This window comes from Trachypithecus francoisi, unplaced genomic scaffold (assembly GCF_009764315.1).
Source record: "Trachypithecus francoisi isolate TF-2019V2 unplaced genomic scaffold, Tfra_2.0 Lachesis_group11, whole genome shotgun sequence".
Classification (NCBI taxonomy): domain Eukaryota; kingdom Metazoa; phylum Chordata; class Mammalia; order Primates; family Cercopithecidae; genus Trachypithecus; species Trachypithecus francoisi.
The window spans coordinates 102,794,630-102,810,612 of record NW_022681456.1 but is presented as its reverse complement, the minus strand read 5'-3'; the positions used below and the strand labels follow the sequence as shown (position 1 = coordinate 102,810,612).

Genomic DNA, 15,983 nt, shown 5'->3' with positions numbered 1-15,983 from the left:
AAAATATTGGATGTCAGATGAGTTCATATTTAAAGGAGGCTTGGATATAAATAGCATTCCAAATCTGAGAAAATATCTTACTTGCCTTTAATAACTTAATGAAAAATATATGAGTAGCAATACATATTTTTTAGTTTTGTTTGCACATCAGTGCACTGTTCTGGAACAGTATTTGGCTCATGGCTATTGGAGATACTGAGGCTGCAAAAGTTGAATATTCTCAGAAAACTCTATTCAAACATCAAGTGCTTGGTCCATGATAACTGGTTGATAGTTATGTGAGCTTTTTCTGTAGCACATCAAAATGAAAATAGATACATTAACTTTATACACATTTATATTACCTGTTACATAATATTTCTTGGACTCATTTCATAGATTTAGTTTTTGAATCTGTGGTAAAATCTTGAGGTGACAACAATTAATAAATCTTTCAATTTTTTTTAACAATGCCTTACTAGGAATGCAAATAATCTGTGATGATAGTTGTTCATCAAGCAGATATTTTATGTTTCTCAGTTATCATCTAATTGTTTCATTGCTTCTGTTGCTGCAAGCTAATAATAATCACTTTAGTGAGTAATTTTTCTAAACTTAATTTTGGAAAAGACATCATTTTCTGAATAATTTTTCAATTTTGACTAGTTGTTCTTAAGTTAGATTTCTTGTCATATACTCTGTTGAACTTAGGGCTAGGAAATGTATCTTGGCTGATTATAGAAAGGTGATTTTAGTGATTTTTTTCTCCTAAGCCTTCATTTTAGGGAACTTCTCATTTTTTCCTTTTGTAACTACTTCAATATTTCTGGACAAATGAATTCTACCAGCTACTCTCCTTGTTGATAGATCATCTGTCTCAGAGCCATAATATAATTTGCTTATCATTTCTTGTAGCATCAGAGGCTCCTTGAAATGCTAGATACAGAGAAGGAACTGTTAAAAGAAAAAATAAAGGAAGCTTTGATTCAGCAGTCTCAAGAACAGAAGGTAATACTTTCACTGTGCTCAGAGTATAGAAAGAATGTGTTCTGTTACCTCAAATAATACATTTAATGTCTTTCCAACTGTCCTATCATTTGACAGGAAATATTGGAAAAATGTTTGGAGGAAGAAAGGCAAAGAAATAAAGAGGCATTACTATCCGCTGCAAAGGTATTTCCATTTGTAATAGTGGGTTGCTTGTAAGTGGAAATTAAAAAACTGAATATATTAATAATATGCTGAATCTTTTATATAATATTTCATTCCATAAAAATCAACACTTATTTTTTATTTACTTTTAAACTTAAGATATGACTACTTATATTCTTATTAAATTCACATCACACAATATAATGGTAGCATTGAAATGCTTTACCATATAGGTTATTAGTTACTTGTTATAAAGAACATATATGTTGCGACACTAATATCCACCTGCGATTGTTGGATCTAATTAGAGATTGTGTGTGCCTCTGTGTATCAAGGTAAGTAATTTTTTTTTTTTTTTTTTTTTTGAGACGGAGTCTCGCTCTGTCGCCCAGGCTGGAGTGCAGTGGCCGGATCTCAGCTCACTGCAAGCTCCGCCTCCCGGATTTACGCCATTCTCCCGCCTCAGCCTCCCCAGTAGCTGGGACTACAGGTGTCCGCCACCTCGCCCGGCTAGTTTTTTGTATTTTTTAGTAGAGACGGGGTTTCACCGTGTTAGCCAGGATGGTCTCGATCTCCTGATCTCGTGATCCACCCGTCTCGGCCTCCCAAAGTGCTGGGATTACAGGCTTGAGCCACCATGCCCGGCAAGGTAAGTAATTTTTAAAGCCAAGTTTAAAATAGCTCATCTAAATCATGTATTCATAGATATAAAATATACACACACCAACACTTACTTTTGAGTTTTAGATTTAAAATTAAATTTAGCAAACAAATATTGAATGTCTCATATCTATGTGTCACTATGCCAGGGTTAAATTTAAGGGTGACTATGATTTTGTCTTTTTCTTAAATAATTTATAATCAGATAAGAAAAATATTATTTATATACCAAGAGGGCAAGGAGGAATGCATTAAATTATTATGAGTATGTACATCATATGTCTATGTCTTAGAAGTTTTTAAACAATAAATTACTTTTGAATTCAGCCTGAAAGGATGGCTAGCATTCTGAACAGAGTTTGAATTTTATTCCACAGGGTAAGGGAGACATACTGATATTTTAAAAACGTGTTTGTGATGTAATGGTAATTGACATTAACTTTTGGGAAATTAGAGGCAACAAAAGCTAGAGGCAGGGAAAGAATTCATAGAATGCATCAAAAGTCTGGCTACGAGATAGTGAGTGGTAGAAACAGACCAGTAGTAGTAGTTTGGAAAGAAAAGAAATAGGCACATTCTGGAAATATGGAGAAGATGGAGTCAACGTATATGTTTGATGTGAATAATGTAGAAGGTGGCCAAGTTGTATACTGCTAGAGTATGGATTTAAGAACAAAATGGAAAGTAGCACTCTTTCTTTGGAATAGAGTTTGAGGTGATTTAAAGCAAAAAGTCGAATTTTAGAAAATTTGTATCTGTTTTCCAATATGTATGTTCCTGAATAAGATTTATGGTAACATTAACAAATGTGATTTTAAAATTTTGGTACAAAGAAATGTGTCAGCATCTGGAGAAGACATGTAACTCAATAAATCAATATTTTTCCCATAAAAATGTTAAAAATTATGTATCGATAAATGATTCATTCAGAGTACAAGAAAGGACTGTAATATAATACCATGAAATTTTCATTTGACATAATTTTATTTTCATTATGCCACCTAACCTTTAAGAACTAGGCCTTGTCAAGTTCTGATGTGAAATCATCAAGAATATCTACAATTATCTAAACTGGCTACTAAATACTCAGTTTTTCCCACTACCTATCTGTGTGAGACTGGATTTTCTTTATATACTTCAACTAAAAAACACCATTACAGATTTCACACAGAAGGGAGAAAAAGGAATTAATTTAGCTATCTTGTATTAAGTCAGATATTAAAGAGGTTTAAAGACACATACAGTGGAATTTTCCTTTTTTAATTTTGGAAAGCAGTTATTTTTCATAAAATATATTAATATCAATGCAGTTAATGATACTAATTTTAAATGAATTTTATTTTTTCTTGAATTTCTAATATGGTATGTATTAATACATGTGATCAGCATAAACAAAATCTCTTTGATAGCCTCAATAATTTTAAGATTGTAAAGGGATCCTTAGACTATATAGTTTGAAATCTGCTACTTCACCCTAAGACCTGATTTCTTTGAAGATTAGAAATGCCATGGAAATTAAGTAGGAATATTTGTATAAAAAAGAATAATAGATTTTATTTTATAGCAGTTATTTGCTATGCATAAAAATAGCAATGTGAGAACTAAACACTATAGGATCAAAGTTTTTTTATCTTTTAGGTTAACCAAGTCTGTCTTACTCAAGAAATCATTATGCAGTCAATCTTTCAGATTTGTTCTGGTCTTTATTTATTTTGAAGCTTGAAAAAGAAGCAATGAAGGATGCAGTTTTAAAAGCCATAGAAGAAGAAAGAAAAAATTTGGAAAAAGCCCATGCTGAAGAAAGGGAATTATGGAAGACAGAACATGCAAAAGATCAAGAAAAAGTATCTCAGGAAATTCAAAAAGCTATACAAGAACAAAGAAAAATAAGTCAGGTTAGTAATATTAACTGTTTGTAAATATTTACTTTTTTTCTCATTTTTCTCAAAATGAAGTACCCTTACTCTTTTATTTTACTTAAAACAACCTTAGTAGATATTTATGACTTTTTAATTTTTAATTTTCATTTTGATGTTAATATTTTGAATTAATCATTTTTAATATTTTAATGTGCTTTCATCTTTCTGATATTGAAAACTTAGTAACTGACCATTTTACCCTTTACTTTATTTTCTAAAAGGTCAAAACAACATTTATGTTTAGTCATTGCAAATACATTAAACTTTGTGTTATTTTTCCTTTTCTCATACATAGAGACACACACGCACACGTGCACACAAACTCAATCAATACAAAATAATATATTGGTGTAGAAAACAATTTGATTCAATTAATTTATAATTCTAATTTGTAAATCTCTATACCTATAGTTGGTAACAATAATTAATAAAACCTCACAAATATTCCCTATAGTCTCATAAAGATACATAATGATCAACAGGTGTGGCCTACATGCAAAATAACTTTTGATTGTTTATCTGAACAATTAAAAACACTACCTTAGTTTGTTTTTCTGTGATTAAATTTGCACAGTCCTATTTTATAATTAGTCTTTATATATATATAGGCAGAAGTACTTAAATAAATCTTCCCTTAAGTATCAAAAGCAAAAGAACTCGGTTTCTCATGTTCAAACTGTTAAATATACTACAATTGTTCATTCACATTATAATTGCAGCTAAAATGACTAACCTTTCAGATCAACCCAGATTTTTTTTATGACTCATTAATCTTAATGAAGCCTTAAAAAGCTCAGAGTTTTTAATACCCCAGATAAAAGTTACATTTTTTAAAGATGTCACTTGTTTATTCTCAGGAACACACAGTTACCCATTTATTACAAAAATTAAACAGATCTGTAGGTAGCATCTGTGGTAAGATAACAGTACTACAGTAGCAGATCTTTTTTTTTCTTGCATTTTTTTCACTAAAGCAGTATTACCTTTTAATTCTTACTGTAACCTATCAATAAATGTATATTGAGTACCTATCACATATAAAGTGTTTGTCTGTCACTTCAGTTGGTTGGAATTTCATGCCAGTAAGGTCAAGTTCATTGGCTAAGTTCTTATTTGGGAGAGTTTATTTAAATTTGTTTTATGACCCCAAACATTCCTGTAACCTCACATTGATGTGGGCCATTCATCCCTTAAATTGGGTAAGAAGGCATGAAAAAATCAGCACATATTCATCATCCTAATGGAAAAATATATATCTTAAAGAGCACACTTCTCTGCTGATTTGTCAAGAGTCTACAAGAAACATGCAGTATATGGTACACTACTTTGAAATTTGTCCTCTGTAGGTTCAGTATATGGTGAAGACAATCTAAACATGTCTTGAATAAATTACATTAATTTCCTTACATGTTTGCATGTTTTGCTAGAAAGTCTCTGCCAAGTTAAATTATATATCTCTGTATCATTTAGGTGGATTTCAGGACATTTATTTCTTTGTTTGGAACATTGTTCCTTATTTATTTTTCTTGACTCTGTATGTTGGTTTCTATCCATTAGAAATAACAGCTACCTCTCACAGTCTTCATTGACTGGCCTTGTACTGGTGAAGAACCACACCTATCAACCTAATCAGAGATTTTGTGGGTCCCTCAAATGTTTATGCTAATCCATACTTCTGTGTTTGTTGTTGGCACCCCATAGCTGTCTAAAGTACATGGTGTTCCAGTGCTCGCAGAAAGGTGAGACAGAAGCCAGTCTCCCAGGAGCCCCTGGAAAAATTAGAACTTTGGACATGTAGTCCAACTCTTTCCCTCCCCAGGGAGAAGCTGCAATCTGAGGTTTTTTGCCCTCTTTCTTGGACTGAGCAGGCGGGTGGGCTATAGCAACTGTTTACTTGTTAATTTAATCCACCATCTTTTTTCTCACTGGCCCCTAGGCATCAGTAGTATACCAGGTCCTGTTACTGCTCTGAGATAGGTAAGACAGAAGCGGGTAACCTGGGCAGTTTCTAGGAAGGTTGATTGGACATGTAATCCAACTTTCTCCCCACCAGAGAAGTTGAGAGCTGTGGATTTCCTTTGGATCATATGGCACTGTATTGGGTGTAGGGATTTTGGTGAGAGTTAGGTCTTGAGTTTTCCTACCAGTTTCAGTGTAGTTGGTTTCATGCTTGCCCAGGGTGAAGGACTCTCTCAATTTGTGTCTGAATTTTCTGCAAAGGATATTTGTACATGCATCATTGTTAATTGAGTGTGTCCATGGAAGGACAAAGGATCCAGGGTTTTCCTGTTTCACCTCTTGTTGACATCATCTGGTATTTTAACATTTTTCTAAATTCCCAAGGTAAAGGAAAAAGTAAATTAATAATGTATCTGATTATAATCATTAAACAAAATGAAAATTATGCTAGTTGTAAGATACCAGCTACAAGAAAAATAAGCATGTAGGAAACATGCAGTAAATATCCTTGAAGGGTACACTTCCCAGAAGATGCTTTTAATGACTTAATTGTATTTGTCCAAAATTTTCAAATAAGTTTATAGATGGCATTTATTAATTATATTAGTTTCCTAGGAAAAGCCAATTGGAAAAACTAATATATTACTACAGATTGGTTTGTATAAAGTCCCATGAGTTTAATTAATTGCCCAAAATTAGTTTTGTTGCAAGACTAGAAATATAATTTATAAATAGACTTTACCCCTGGGCTGCTAGTGATAGGAATCTGAAATACTGCCTCTTCATTCTGTGCATATCCTGGAGGATTTTAACTGTGAGTTTCACATTTATAATTAATGTCCTTGTTACTTCTTTTAGGAAAATCCCTCAAATAAAGGGCATTACAAAAGCTGACAGATCATTATCTGATAACAATAAGGGAAACAATAATAGTTCCCCATATTCAAGTTTCATTAAGTTGCGTTTATTCTAAGCAAATATATTGAGCTAGTTTAGCTAAAAAGGTATTTTTATTTATTTTTGTTTTTGTTTTTTTGTAGCTTTGCCTGCAGAAAATAGTAGCAGTAAGATAATAGCAGAACTGGTAGTGGTGGAGATGGCAATAATTAACAATATTGACTAATTAATTCAATTCTAAGTGCTGAGCACTTTTCTAATTTTTTTAGATGTTTCATCTCAATTCCTCACAACCACCTTATGAAGTAGGTGCTATTATTATCCCCATTGATACAGATGGGGAGACTAAAGATTACTTGTTTTAGGCCATGTGACTTTTTAGGAGAGTCAGCAGGCAGTATTCAAGTTCAGGCAGCGTAACTCCTGAGGCCTTGTAATTTGCCACTACTCGATTCTATCTCCCTGTGTTCTCATCTTAGTATAAAGTACAGATTTATGTCATTTATCATTTAATATTTGAAATGATCCTAGGAAATTAACAGGTAAGTTCTATAGGCAAAACTTTAAGAAGGTGTTACTTTTATATATTCATCCATTCTGTAACACTTATGGTGCCTCTGCCATGTATTGGCACTGTTAGACATTTCTGACACACAACATTAAGCAAGATAGACAAGGCCCCTGTGCTTTCATAGAGCTAACATTCAAGTTGGAAAAGAGCTATGATACGCAAGATAATGCCGTGTAGTGCTGTGGGCTAGGAAGAAAAAATTCGGGGTTATATATTTAGCTGATAATGGTTGTAGGGGATTTCTTTAGACAATATAGTTAGGAAAGAAGCCAAACCCAGTAAATTTTCATTTCATATAATTCAATTTATATGAGATTCTAGAGAAGACAAAAGTGATATGAGAGAAGACACATAGCTAGTTACAATATCTGGGGGCAGGGGAATTTTTCGAGGGCAATGATAATGTTTTATATCTTGATTGTGATAGCGCTTCTATTTGGCAAAACTTACCAAATTACACATTTAATATTTGTGAAAATTATATGTAAGTAATACCTTAATAGAGCTGATTTTAAAAAACAAATGACTTTCAGAATAACTGGATGGATGGTGATTTTGGATGTAATTTCATTTACTGAGGTGAGAAAAGGTTAAGTTTCATGGGATTAAAAAATCTAATTTGTGGCCGGGTGCAGTGGCTCAAGCCTGTAATCCCAGCACTTTGGGAGGCCGAGACGGGCGGATCACGAGTTCAGGAGATCGAGACCATCCTGGCTAACACGGTGAAACCCCGTCTCTACTAAAAAATACAAAAAAACTAGCCGGGCGGGGTGTCCGGCGCCTGTAGTCCCAGCTACTCTGGAAGCTGAGGCAGGAGAATAGCATAAATCCGGGAGGCAGAGCTTGCAGTGAGCTGAGATCCAGCCATTGCACTCCAGCCTGGGCGACAGAGCGAGACTCCATCTCAAAAAAAAAAATAAATAAATAAAATCTAATTTGTGTGTATTAAATGTGTGATGCTTATTCATGAGCCTAGAGGAAATGTTGAGTAGGCAGTTAGAAATATAGAAATGGAATTCAGGGGAGTTGTCAGGGCTGGAAATAGAAATTTTCGATTAATAAGCATATAGTTGTTATTTAAAACCAAATAAATAAAAAGGAAATATTTTCTGGATCGGGTTTTATGACATTCTTTTATGGATTGTGTCCATCTTCTACCTAGAAAGAATATGGCCACTTTAGATTAACTGTGTAATACTGTAAATAGTTTCACATGTAACAGTTGTACTTCAGATGAAATAATGAAAGTGTTAAACTTACTGGTGCTGTCTGTGTCACACTGTAACCCATGATTGAGTAGCCAGGCATTCATCCAGACTTTCTAGGAAGCTCAGGTCACCACTATGAACAGCAGCTTCTGCCACTTTCTACTGAGCCCCTGCCTAGATGCAGAGGCCAGTGCTCATTCTGTCTGGCAGTTAGTTGGGATACATGGAGACTGAAGAGGCCCTCTCCAGGGACCTACAAACTGTTCTGAGTATTAACTGAAGGGACTGACTTTGTTAAAAGCTTGGAAACCATTTTTAAATTCTAAGGTGTAGGTCACTTCACAGCACTTGAATGTTCTTTTATTTTTTTGTTGTTGTTGTTGAGACGGAGTCTCGCTCTGTCGCCCAGGCTGGAGTGCAGTGGCCGGATCTCAGCTCACTGCAAGCTCCGCCTCCCGGGTTTACGCCATTCTCTCGCCTCAGCCTCCCGAGTAGCTGGGACTACAGGCGCCCGCCATCTCGCCCGGCTAATTTTTTGTATTTTTTTTAGTAGAGACGGGGTTTCACCGTGTTAGCCAGGATGGTCTCGATCTCCTGACCTCGTGATTCGCCCGTCTCGGCCTCCCAAAGTGCTGGGATTACAGGCTTGAGCCACCGCGCCCGGCCTCCTTGAATGTTCTTTTAAAGAAAACTAAAACCATAATTAACAGCAATTAATATATTTCTTTGTCTACTAAGTCACAGTAGAAATTAGGAAATGATCTAGTATGGCAACGCAAAAACATTGTGTAACTTAAGCCACCTAAATTATTTCTGAGAAATGAAAAGGGAAAAATCAGCTTCTGCTTTAGAATTTACCTCTAGATTTCCTCTCTGCTAGTACTGGATTTACTGAGGAGATAAATGTTAAACTGTGACAGAAAACCTAGTACCTAAGGATTGTGGTAGATAATTCTCAGAATTTATTTGAGAGATGTTTTCCTTTGGCCTTGATCGCAAGTTAAGACTAATTTCTTAGCATTGATTGTAGATTGTACATTTTTTCTGAGATACTAAAAGGAAATTTATGACCTTGGCTTATTGATTTTCATATTAAACTAATTCTGAGTCACTTAAAAGTCTCTATTAAGTAACGGAAAGGACGTTTGTTATTGACACCAAAGTAGGCAAAAAGAGGATAGTCATTAATTTTGCTGTTCTAGCAAAGTCCTGTAAAAGAACTCCAGTGCATACAGACCCTGAAACGATGTCTGACGTTGGAAGCTCTTCATAATAGTTTATAACCACAGCCACTGTAATTTGGGGTTATGTTTTCCCCAGAAGCCACAGACATTACAATCAGTGGTTAAATTTTCCTTAAGAAATTTAGTACTGCCACCTGACCCCTCTTTTAAAAAAGGAAATAACATTTCTATTTTAGCTTAGCAGGCTAGTTTCACAACCCAGAAGTTTTTCTGTGCTGACTTCTTTGGTTTTGATTCATTCATTCATTTTTAAGTTCTTATTTATGGCCGGGCGCGGTGGCTCAAGCCTGTAATCCCAGCACTTTGGGAGACCAAGATGGCCGGATCACGAGGTTAGGAGATCGAGACCATCCTAGCTAACACAGTGAAACCCTGTCTCTACTAAAAAATACAAAAAAACTAGCCGGGCGAGGTGGCAGGCGCCTGTAGTCCCAGCTACTTGGGAGGCTGAGGCAGGAGAATGGCGTGAACCCTGGAGGCGGAGCTTGCAGTGAGCTGAGATCCGGCCACTGCACTCCAGCCTGGGCAACAGAGCAAGACTCCGTCTCAAAAAAAAAACGTTCTTATTTACAATACTTTGATAGTAACCTAGTTGGTAATAAAATCATAATGACATTTTAAATTATCAAATGTATCATATCTATAGAGAAATGATACCTTTTCATCCAAGTCCTTTCTTCCTTCTATTTTTCTTCAGTTATAGTCATTCAGTGAGATGTCTGTAACACAACATCTGCCAAGTTCTCCAGTCCAAAGAATGAGAATTCATCCTAGATTTTCCCTTTTGTCCTCATTTGCATATCTTTTTTATTTTATTTTATTTTATTTTTTTGAGATGGAGTCTCACTCTGTCACCCAGGCTGGAGTGCAGTGGTACCATCTTAGCTCACCGCAACCTCCGCCTCCTGGCTTCAAGTGATTCTTCTGCCTCAGCCTCCCGAATAGCTACAACTACAGGCGCATGCCACCATGCCTGGCTAATTTTTGTATTTTTAGTAGAGATGGGGTTTCACCATATTGGCTAGACTGGTCTCAACTACTGACCTTGTAATCCACCCACCTCACATCTTTTTAATTATCAGAACCTTTCTATTTTACCTGAAAAATAATCCTTAAACATATACACTTACTTCAAACCTGTTATCTTTGTCTCAGTAAATATTTTTATTGCTTACCTTGACCTCCTATATAGACTTCTTTACCTCCAGTTTTGTGTCTTTTCACAAATGGATGCAAAAAATGGATGTCATTCTCCCACTTGAAATTCTTCAGTGCCTCCCTGTAGCCTGTAAGATAAAAGTTCAAACGACTTAGCATAAAACATACATCTTTCATTGATCTGGTCTTTACCTGTCTAACTCATCTTCTGCTGCTCTGTTTCACATTTCCTGCTTTTAGAAGCAAATGGCTGGTACTTATAGTGTTCTATTTTATGGTCTTGGGCCTTGGTTCATACTGCACCATCAGCCTAGAATCCCATTGCTTCCTGCCTGGCAAAACCCACTCTTATTTCATAATTCACCATTTTTTACCCTCCATAAAATTTTTATTTCCTCCTTGCAGATTAAATCAAGATCTCCTCTTGAGCATTCAGTATATAACTATACTACTGCTCAGCCATATTATTATAAAAAGACCCATGTCTTCTCCAACAGATTACCTTGAAAGGAGGAGCTGAATCTTAACAAACTGCAATAGATGTAATATATAGGACCAGCACTTTCAGATCTCTAAATGGGATTAATAATACCTGCTTTGCCTAGTTGTTGTGAGGCCCTTAGAAACAAGTCCAAAAAGAAAGATAATAGATTAGTGAAAAAGCTTAGAAACCATAAATAGCATGCAAATATTAGGTGGTATTTTGACAAAGCAGGAAACCTTGTCACATACTGTTAAAGGAGGTGAAGCGTTTAGCCTTGAAAAGAAAGAAAGATAAAGCCACATTCTTCACATATTTGCATGCATATATACTTTTATATGTATGAATGTATGTACTTTATGTATGTATACTTTATGTATAAAAGTATATATGCACATACTATATATACACATACAAAAGTATATATACTGTGTATTTATTATATTTTAAGGAGACATACTAATCTTTAAAAAATCAACTGGGTCTCCAACAACACAATTTGGCTCTTAGAGTTTTGGTAGCTTTTAATTGGAACATTTTACCAAGATTAGAGTTATTTAAAATAGTGCTTTGGATGTTATTATCCCATTTTTGAAGAAGTATTCATCACACTGTCAGTTGGATGCCAAACTGAACTGATTCTTATTATTGTTACTCAATGAAAAACTTGGAAAATGAGAGGTCAAGGATAATTACTTTCAACTTCAGAAAAATGTTTACTTTGAACAACTAGTGTATATTTGCGCTACAGTGATGAATGGCTGCATGAATACAAGTAGAATTTTTAGGTCATAGTAAAGTAGTACACTCTCTTTCACTGGTCAAATAGAAGCATTACATTTAATTATACCATTCATATACATTCAAAAGATACCATGTTTTCAAAGAGACATTTCCAAATCAGAATGAGAATGTCTTAGACATTCATTTGTACCTCCTCAGCATCTATTCCTCTGTTCCCAATGTGATAGTTTATTTTTTAGCGATGTGGTTTAGAGGAAATTTAACCTACTTTCTAATTTACATATAGGTACTTGTTGATCTAGGCTAATAATTGTTTTCCATCCCCATGTTCCAAGGATGCATACATAATTTGAGCCAAGCTCTTCAGACGCAATTTGAGGACTTGCCTCCTCAGGTATATTAAACTCTGTTTTTCACAGTAAGAAAATGAGAAAATCTTTAAAGCTGTTAGTAATTGTCTTGGGAGCATATATGTAGAGCTTTTGAGAAAATAGAAACAACATCATTGGCAGAACTAAGAACTGAAGAAATTGGTATCCCGATCACATTGTTTGCATGCTAGATGGAGCCCACACTAAAGTTCTTTTATGTTCTCTCATGAGACTGTAACTTTCTTTTTTTTTCCCTTCAAGTCAATTTGTGCTGAATTTTCTGTTACTTGTGATTAAAAGAATTTTAACCGATTGTCAAATAAATGTGCTGAGGGGTAAAGAGGGTTAGATTTGAGTCCTAGCTTGTGACTCATGTAATTTTGGCCAAGTTTTAAAAATGTATGAGGCTCCACTTTCAGATCTCTAAATGGGATTAATAATACCTGCTTTGCCTAGTTGTTGTGAGGCCCTTAGAAACAAGTCAAAAAAGAAAGATAATAGATTAGTGAAAAAGCTTAGAAAACATAAATAGCATGCAAATATTAGGTGTTATTGTGATAAAGCAGGAAACCTTGTCACATACTGTTGAAGGAGTTGAAGTGTTTAGCCTTGAAAAGAATAAAAGATAAAGCCACATTCTTCACATATTTGCATGCATATATACTTTTATATGTATGTGTGTATATACTTTATATATGTATACTATATGTTTATGTATAAAAAAGTATATATACATATATGTGTATGTGTATACTTTTATACATGTTTCTTCCTCTTTAGTTATATATCTATAGATAGATATATCTATATATTATATGTATATATTTTTATATATTATATATTATATTACATATTATTTTATATATTATATATCTATAGATATATGTGTGTGTATATATATATTTTTTAACTTAGCTGAAGAGGGACAAATTAGAGGAAGTAGGTGAAAATTTTTACCTCACTGCTGTCTTTTGTCTCTTCACCATGGGGATACATTCTGAGAAATGCGTCACTGGGAGATTTTGCAATGCAGATCTCATGGAGTATACTTCTAGAAACCTAGGTGATATAACCTACCACACACTTAGGTTATTTAGGTATAGTCTGTTGCTCCTAGGCTACAAACCAATACAGCATGTTACTGTACTGAGTACTATAGGCAGTTGTAACACAATGGTAAGTGCATATCTAAACAAAAAAAGACAACAGTAAAAATACCTATTATAATCTTAAGAGACCAGTGTTGCATACACGGTCCCTCATTGACAAAAATATCATCATACGGTGTATGACTGTACAAGCTGAAATTATGAAATCACAATTGATCTAGCAAAATGTGCATCGTTATATGCAGTATTAAAAAGATGGATTGGGTGGAAGGTTGAAGAATGTGTGTATTAAAGAATATAATCTCTACTGTTCTTTCTACACTATGGATATCATTTCTATTCCTGTATTATAGGTGCAGGGCAAATTCCTACTTCACAGATTTGTACCCAATTACTAATATTTCACAAATTTATCATTTTATAATTTAATTGTAAAAAGTTATTTGTTTCTGAAATAATTACTGTAAAATCATTTTACAATACATTTAAAATACTTATATTGTTGTTTTATAAGCTTATAAATTTGGTTAAGTAGCCTAAGTATTCTAAATTTCAGGATATACATGCCTCTCAAAATCATCCTGAGGATCAAATGATAATATACCTGACCATTTTGTTAAATTTTAACCCAAAAATGTAAAGCATGACTTTTATATTTTTATTTTAATACTTTTTATATTTATTTCATTTAGCTCTATGTCTTTCACACACATCTTTGTTGGGTCACAGAATCTTCAGTACCACTAAATTGCTAATAAGGCAGCATAAATTCATTTCATTTACTTAACACAGTGCCTGGAACATAGTATGTGTTGTTCTTGCTAGGATGGCCACTGTTGTTGATACTACTGCTACTATTATTATTACCATGTTATTTACTGATGTAATTTTCACACCTAGCATAGTGCCATGCATAATAAGCAGCAGCTAAACAGATGGGTACTGATGATTACCAAATGCTGTAGTTTTCCAAACTGTGTATCAAGAGGGGGGTGCTGCAAAGAATTCATAAGGATGCTGAAGGTTTTTTGTTTTTGTTTTTGTTTTTTAACCAGAAGGTAATGCAGCAATACTTGAGCTCTTGAAACCAGATGAACTACCAGCTTGTCAATATTTGTTTATGTTACGTTTCTTTCTCTTTTATTATATCTTTGTGAAGCTGGCATTTTGGATGCTGCTGAGATAAAAAGCAAGTACTATGCAAAAACCAATGTGGAACAGAACACCAGAGTATTATTGTCCCATCTTATTCCAAGGGTTAAGAAGTGTTGCAGTGCATACTATGTACAAAATTCTCATGAGTAAGGAACTATAGTTAAGGATGAAATAAAGCCGGGCGCGGTGGCTCAAGCCTGTAATCCCAGCACTTTGGGAGGCCGAGACGGGCGGATCACGAGGTCAGGAGATCGAGACCATCCTGGCTAACACGGTGAAACCCTGTCTCTACTAAAAATACAAAAAACTAGCTGGGCGAGGTGGCGGGCGCCTGTAGTCCCAGCTGCTCGGGAGGCTGAGGCAGGAGAATGGCGTGAACCCGGGAGGCGGAGCTTGCAGTGAGCTGAGATCCGGCCACTGCACTCCAGTCCGGGCGACAGAGCGAGACACCGCCTCAAAAAAAAAAAAAAAAAAAAAAAAAAGGATGAAATAAAAATAGTTTCCTCTCAATTTTTATATATTATCTTTCCAAATGGCTAAGTTATCACCTACCTAATTAATCTATGGAACAACTAGGTATTTCTTTTGGCCTAGTAGGAGCATGAAAAAAATTGCTGAAACAGCAAGAGAGCCATAAACTAAGACAGTTGTGAGAAGCTGTAATCTAGTGTGTACCCATTGAGTAAGTTGCTCTGGGAGACACAAGAAATGTAATACATAGTCTCTACTCTTAAGTAGGTTTTCTTTGAATTGGGGAAACAAATTCACATGTTCATTACGATGAACTGTGCATCTGTAGTCTGTACCAGATACTATAGGGTTGTATTCTAGTTATAAAGACTATGCTGTGTCATAAATATAGTCTGTGGTTTCAAAGGGATGTCAAGTTGGTAAGATGGACAAGTAAACTGATAATTATAATTTTGAGCTACAGAGTGCTTTGAGAGTGATAAAATATAAGGTATTCTATGAGCACATTTGAGGAGTACTAGAAGGCCTGAAACATTTCAGGAAAGGCTCCTAGAGATGATGATACTTAAACTGAATCACGAAGAAGGAGAAGTAGGTTTATTAAACAGAGGAGAAGCATGAAGAGAAATCATTCCAAGCTTGGAAAGCAAAGCATGGCATGTCCGGGAAACTGCAGTATTTCCTATATACATGACATTAGTATTTACTATATACATGAAAACATGGTAGCTTCTACAGAAGTTACAAGTATGAATGAAACTTTCTCATTGTTTTCAAAGACATTACAATGAACTACAGAAATATGTCAAATTTATAAATCGTTCCAATTTGAGACCGAGTGAAATATTACCAAGTACAACATGTTGAGGCAGTTGAAAACACAGAGATGGAAATGAGCACAGTGT

The 15,983-nt window shown here is 34.8% G+C and overlaps 1 protein-coding gene across 16 annotated transcripts in view; it reads left to right on the top strand.

The window, feature by feature from the left end:
- CCDC91 (coiled-coil domain containing 91) overlaps positions 1 to 15,983 on the top strand; it is a 367,727-nt gene that overhangs the window by 272,100 nt on the left and 79,644 nt on the right. For 15 of the 16 annotated variants that reach the window (XM_033222559.1, XM_033222553.1, XM_033222558.1 and 12 more), the window contains 3 exons: positions 895 to 987; positions 1,084 to 1,152; positions 3,510 to 3,686. In XM_033222559.1, the coding sequence (XP_033078450.1) occupies positions 895 to 987; positions 1,084 to 1,152; positions 3,510 to 3,686 (339 nt within the window). Of the gene's footprint in view, positions 1 to 894; positions 988 to 1,083; positions 1,153 to 1,662; positions 1,710 to 3,509; positions 3,687 to 15,983 lie in introns of those variants that run through there. The other variant, XM_033222560.1, reaches the window with a different exon arrangement.